At 63.2% G+C, this 5,205-nt stretch overlaps 2 protein-coding genes across 2 annotated transcripts in view; both read right to left on the minus strand.

Annotated features, from left to right (window-relative positions):
- Nucleotides 1–1,334: 1,334 nt before the first annotated feature.
- On the minus strand, nt 1,335–4,021 carry TMEM82 (transmembrane protein 82). The gene is made up of 6 exons (XM_009646559.2): nt 3,880–4,021; nt 3,723–3,795; nt 3,290–3,464; nt 2,199–2,607; nt 1,504–1,691; nt 1,335–1,397 (listed from the first exon to the last, which is right to left on the minus strand). The coding sequence occupies exons 1-6, from the start codon at nt 3,956–3,958 to the stop codon at nt 1,335–1,337; spliced, it is 987 nt and encodes a 328-aa protein (XP_009644854.1). The 5' UTR covers nt 3,959–4,021.
- Nucleotides 4,022–4,371: 350 nt separating this feature from the next.
- The window catches only part of SLC25A34 (solute carrier family 25 member 34), a 3,653-nt gene continuing 2,819 nt past the window's right edge, over nt 4,372–5,205 (minus strand). Inside the window, exons 2-4 of the mRNA XM_009646560.1 lie at nt 4,875–5,027; nt 4,648–4,782; nt 4,372–4,554 (exon numbers count right to left, since the gene is read on the minus strand). Of these exons, the coding sequence (XP_009644855.1) occupies nt 4,372–4,554; nt 4,648–4,782; nt 4,875–5,027 (471 nt within the window). The remainder of the gene's footprint in view (nt 4,555–4,647; nt 4,783–4,874; nt 5,028–5,205) is intronic.

Raw genomic sequence — 5,205 nt, forward strand, 5'->3', positions numbered from 1 at the left:
AGTGGGGAGGCAGAGCCGCCCGGCATCACCGCCCCTTCCTCCCTCCTCCTCCTCCTCCTCCTCCTCCTCTTCCTCCCTGCCTGCCCCACGGCCACGGGCAGAGCGGAGGACACATGTCCTTAGGGTGCCCCGTAGGTCTTTAGGGTGCCCTTGTGCACCCTGGGGTGCCCTGTGGTCCCCTCGGACAGCCCCGTGCACCCCAGGGTGCTCCATGGGACCTCAGGGTGCCCCATATGTCCTTAGGGTGCCCTCCGAGCCCTCTGGTTGCCCCATGCACCCCAGGGTGACCCACGGCCACTCAGGTGTCCCTAGATGCTCTGAGATGACCCATGCCCCCAGCTCCCCCGCCCCCCCCTTCCCCGGTTGTCCCATGGGCCCCCCAATTCCCCCAGACACCCTCAGGGTGCCCCATGTCCCCAGGGTGCCCTGTACAGCCTTGGATGCCCCAACAACCCTAGGTTGCCCCTTGTGCCTGGAGGTTGCTCCATGTGCCCCCCCATATACCTCCCAGGATGCCCATGTGCCCCTACATAGCCCCAGGTGGCCGCCTATGCCACCATATACCCCTAGGATACACCATATACCCCCAGGATACCCCATATGGTCCCACATACCCTCCAGATGCCCTCTATGGTCCCACATACCCCTGGATGCCCCATACTGCCCCAAACCCTCTCCTGCTCCCCCCCAGGGAAGTGGTGGGGTCTTGCCCAGGGAAGCAGCTGCCGCCAGGGCCTCTTTCTCACTCCCAATCCTGCACCCCAACTGCCCAGGGCCTGGTACCCCATGGCACAGCCAGCTGCAGCCAAGTGGGGAAACTGAGGCATGGGGGCACCTCTCAGCCAGAGGGTCACCCCCCCAGGGAGCCCCTTTCCCTTCCCAGGGAGGAACCGCACCGTCCACCTCCTCCAAAAAGCTGCACCGCAGCCGTCCCCGAGCCGCTCTCGAGCTTGCTCTGCCCATGGATTTTGCTGGAAAAAACCTTTATTTTCTGAGATTTATAAACCCCCAGAGGCCCTCGCACTGTGCCAGCGCGGCCCTGCAGCCGCCGAGGATGGGGACATCCACCAGCATCCCCCACCCTTGGCAGGACAGGGGAGCAAACCCCCACCACCGCTGCAGCCTTGTGGGATCCCCCCAAAAAACAGGGGCCTGTGCAAGCCTCCCCGCAACATCCCCCACCCCACGGGATGGGGTCAAGCACCTTCCAGGAGCCCTCTTTCATCCCCGTGGGGGAATCTGCGATGAGGAAGGTTTGGGGAGGGTGCCCATGTCTCGGGAAGCCGGACAAAGCCACCCTGAGTTTCTGATGCCCGGTTACACCCCGCAGCTGATCAGGATGCCTCCTCTGATCCTGATCCTGACCACCTATCCAACCGTGACTGCTGGGTGAAACCCTACGGGAGATAGAAGAAGAGAAGCAGGAAGGCCCCTCACCATGGCCTCCGCGCTGCCGCCAGCCCGTCACCCCAGCGTCATGGCGGGGAGGTGACCCCATCTCACCTGCTGCTGGCACGCCTTCAGCATAACGCCGGCGCTGAGCAAGCACCAGAGCTCTCCCAGCAGCGAGAGGAGGACGTGGAGGATGTCGGTCCAACGGCCAACAGTGAGGAGGAGGATGAAGAGGCCACCCATCCGTACCAGCACCGTCTGGTAAACCAGCCCCCCACTGGTGCCCTGCTGTGGCTCCTCTGCAAGGATGCGAAGTCGGGGTGGCCGCTGGGGAGGGTGACCCTGTCCCTTCCCCAGCCCCACAACCAGGGGACTCTGTGCATTGCAGGGACGCTACAGGGTGGCTTTGCATACAGCCCCAGGATGTCCCATACTGCCCCCTATACTGGCCCAGGACACCCCATACTGCCCCATATACCCTCTATACAGCCCCAAGATGCCCCATACAGCCCCTAGACCACCCCAGGATGTACTATATACCCCCTATACAGCCCCAGGATGCCCCACATATCCCCAGGATTGCCCCTACTGACCCATATACCCCCAGGATTGCTCCTACTGCCCCATATATGCCCAAGATGCCCCATACTGCCCATATAACCCCAGGATGCCCCATATAACCCCTATACACCCCCAGGATGCCCCCTGTGCGCCCACGTAGCCCCAGGATGCCTCATACTGGGACAGACTGCTCTCAGCCCTCCTTCCCCCCAAAAAAACCCCTGGGGGTTCGTTCCCCTTCTCACCTTGCATGTAGATGACCAGCAGCGTGTAGCAGATGGTGAGTGGCGTCCAGAAGCGGACAGCCTCCGCCGTGGAGAGGAAATCCCGGTTGATGAGCGCCACGGCAGACAGGTCAGCCACAGTGAAGATGATGGCCAAAGCGTTCTGGAGCAGCTGGGGGATGCCGTGACCGGCGGCAAGGAGGAGGATGCAGATGCCGCAGTAACGTGCTCGGCTGTGCAGCTCGTAGAGGGTGCAGACGTGACGAGCCAGGCGCCGGGCGTAGGTGGCCAGCAGCCCCGCCAGCCCCGCCGCCAGCGCCAGGTTGCAGGTCCCGTGGGGAGCCCCTTCTAGCAAGAAGCTGAGGCTGCAGGACACCCCGCAGCCCAGCGAGTACTGGCACAGCAGGTAGAGCTGGCTGCTGTGGGCGCCCTGTGAGAGCAGGACAGCACCGTCAGCTGCTGCAGAGGTTGCAAGCAGCCAGGGGATGCACGGCTGCAAAACGATGCATGGCTTCCTCCATGCTGCGGCCTCCCCGTAACCCCCATGGGTGTTGCAGGCAGCCAGGGGATGCACAGTTGCACAAACATGCATGTGCACAGGGCAAGGCATGGCTTTCTCCATGCCAGCCATCCTCATCCTCCCCGCTGAGGCTGCAAAGCAGCAGGGGAGGGATGCATAGGCTTCTCCATGCCACAGCTCTCATATGCCCCACGGGTGCTGCAGGCAGCAGGAGGATGCATTACTTCGGGCAGGCCACAGCCCTCATCCTCCCTGCAGAATTTGCAGTGCCATGCACGGTCTTCTCCGTGCCGTCTTCCCTGTCCTCCCCATGGGTGTTGCAAACAGCAGGGGGACGCACGGTTGCAGAGTGATGCATGGTTTTCTCCATGCCAGCCACCCCCGTACTCCCCGCGGAGCTTGCAGAGCGGCAAGGGGATGCGTTGCTGCAAAGTGATGCACGGTCTCCTCCATGCCACAGCCCCCATAGCTGTTGCAAATCTGCAAGGGGATGCACGGCTGCAGAGCAATCCCCTTGCACATCTGCAAGGGATGCTCAGTTTCACAGCTCCCTCCTCCCCGCCGTGCCTCAGTTTCCCCCATCCAGTCTCACCTTGCCGAGGGAGAGGATGGTGGAGACAGCACGCAGGGAGAACTCCAGCACCACCAGCGCGGCCACGCGGGACCCCACCAGTGCCAGCACCCCTGTCAGCACCACCACGCGCAGCGGCTCCAGCACCCACCGCTGTGTCCGGATCGCCTCCTTCTCTGCCTGCCTCTCCGGGTTGCTGGGGACAACGAGGGGGATGCTGAGCTGGGCAGGATGTCCCTGTCCTCCGCCACCCCAAAATGGGGTGACAGCCTCAGAGACCTCCCCTGTGCTTTGCAGAGGGGAGAGGAGGGCGCAGCCCCTGCCCTGCTTGGGCCACCGCCAGCACCCATGGGTGCTGAGAGCCACCCCCCTCCTGATAGCGGATCCCAAAAACAGATCCCAAAAGGGGCTCTCCAAAACAAACCCCCCGGGGGGAAGAAGGGCCGGTGCTTACTTCAGGCACTGGATGTAGAGATAAACCTTCAGGAGGCTGCAGAGCACCGAGATGGCGCAGGCACCCACCAACCCTGCAGGGAAAAGGCAGCAGTGGGTCACTGGTGTCCCCCAGGGTGTCCCCAAGCCGTCCCCACACCACCCCCAAGGGCTCTCACCTTGCAGGAGTGCATCCAGTAGCGCCCAGCCCCACGCCAGCCCGGGCAATGCCGGCAGCCAGGACCCCAGGGAAAACATTTTTGGTGGAGAGGAGCCACAGCGTAGCCAGGCCCCGGCTCCAAGGTCCACGGGGCGGAGGCTGGGAGCGGCCCTCCCGGCTAGTAAATCATTGTCAGGGCAAGCAAGGGCAGCTGGAGCCCTGGCCAGAGCAGATGAGCTCCAGCTGCCCCATGGAAGGGAAAATTAGGGTGGGGATTGGGATACAGTGATGGGACGCACATGGCGGGGCTTGGGGACCACCGGCATCTTTAACCCTCCCCCCCCCGCATTGCCGTTATCCTCTCCAGGCCGATGCAGCGCAGTGTTTCGGGTTCTGGCTTTGCAGGGCACAGCCCTCCCCCCTGCGTTTGCACCACCCCAAAGACCCCGAAATGACACCAAAAATAGAAAAACCCCTTTATTAACGGCCATGGCAGGGGCCGGAGCCCGTCCTACGGCCCTGGGGGCTGCTGGTGCTGCACCATCTTCCTGAGCTCATCCCAAAAGAAGAGGCTGAGGACGGTGTGGGGGCCGCGGCGGCGGTAGACGGCCCCGATGCCCTTGTACAAGCCTAGCAGCCCCTCTTTGCTGGAGATTTGCAGGACGCAATCCAAAAAGCCCCGGTAGAGCTTGCCCTGGGGAGAGAGGAGCTGGCTGCGCACCCTTGCCGGACACAATCCTGGGAAAAGCCATGTGCTCCCCCGCCATCTTTTGCCGAATGGCCTTACTGTGCCGTCGGCATCCACCGGCTGGTTGTAGAGACGGGTGCTGACCACGTCGAAGGGCGTCATCGTCACCGCCACGGCCACGCCGCTCACCATGCCCCCTGCCAGCACCGCGGCCCAGCTGCCCTCCCCGAACCACTGTGGGAAGCCCCAGCCATCAGCTCTTTCGCCAAAAATTGGGAAGTGGGGGGGACCAGCAGCAGCCGGATCTGGCGCACATTCCTCCTCACCTGGCGCTCACAGACCCAGTCCTTGGCAGAGGCGAAGGTGGCGAGCTGCGCGGCCGAGCCCACTGCCACGCGGGGCACGGCACCCGTCACCCCCCGCCACAGCCCCACCACCCCGTGCTGCTTGTAGATACTCTCAAAAGCCCCGGAGATGCTCTGGGGAAGAGAGGAAATTCGGGAAAAACAGGAATGGTTCATCCTACTCCAGCAAAATTTCCCACCCCCCAGCATGCAAAACCCCATTACTCAGCAGTGGCACAAAGCCACCATGGCTCCGGCTGGGTGACACCAGTTCCAAGGGGTGTCTGGATCCGGTGTCCCAGCTTCGTGTCCC

The sequence above is a fragment of the Egretta garzetta genome, unplaced genomic scaffold, assembly GCF_000687185.1.
Source record: "Egretta garzetta isolate BGI_Z169 unplaced genomic scaffold, ASM68718v1 scaffold69, whole genome shotgun sequence".
NCBI classification, from domain to species: domain Eukaryota; kingdom Metazoa; phylum Chordata; class Aves; order Pelecaniformes; family Ardeidae; genus Egretta; species Egretta garzetta.

What these genes read in the sequence shown, in the direction of transcription:
- TMEM82 (XM_009646559.2), bottom strand. Translation starts at nt 3,958, where the DNA reads ATGTTTTCCCTGGGGTCCTGGCTGCCGGCATTGCCCGGGCTGGCGTGG. An exon ending in ACTGGATGCACTCCTGCAAG is followed by an intron (nt 3,796 to 3,879) that starts GTGAGAGCCCTT and finishes TTTTCCCTGCAG; the next exon opens with GGTTGGTGGGTGCCTGCGCC. An exon ending in TGAAGGCGTGCCAGCAGCAG is followed by an intron (nt 1,398 to 1,503) that starts GTGAGATGGGGT and finishes TATCTCCCGTAG; the next exon opens with GGTTTCACCCAGCAGTCACG.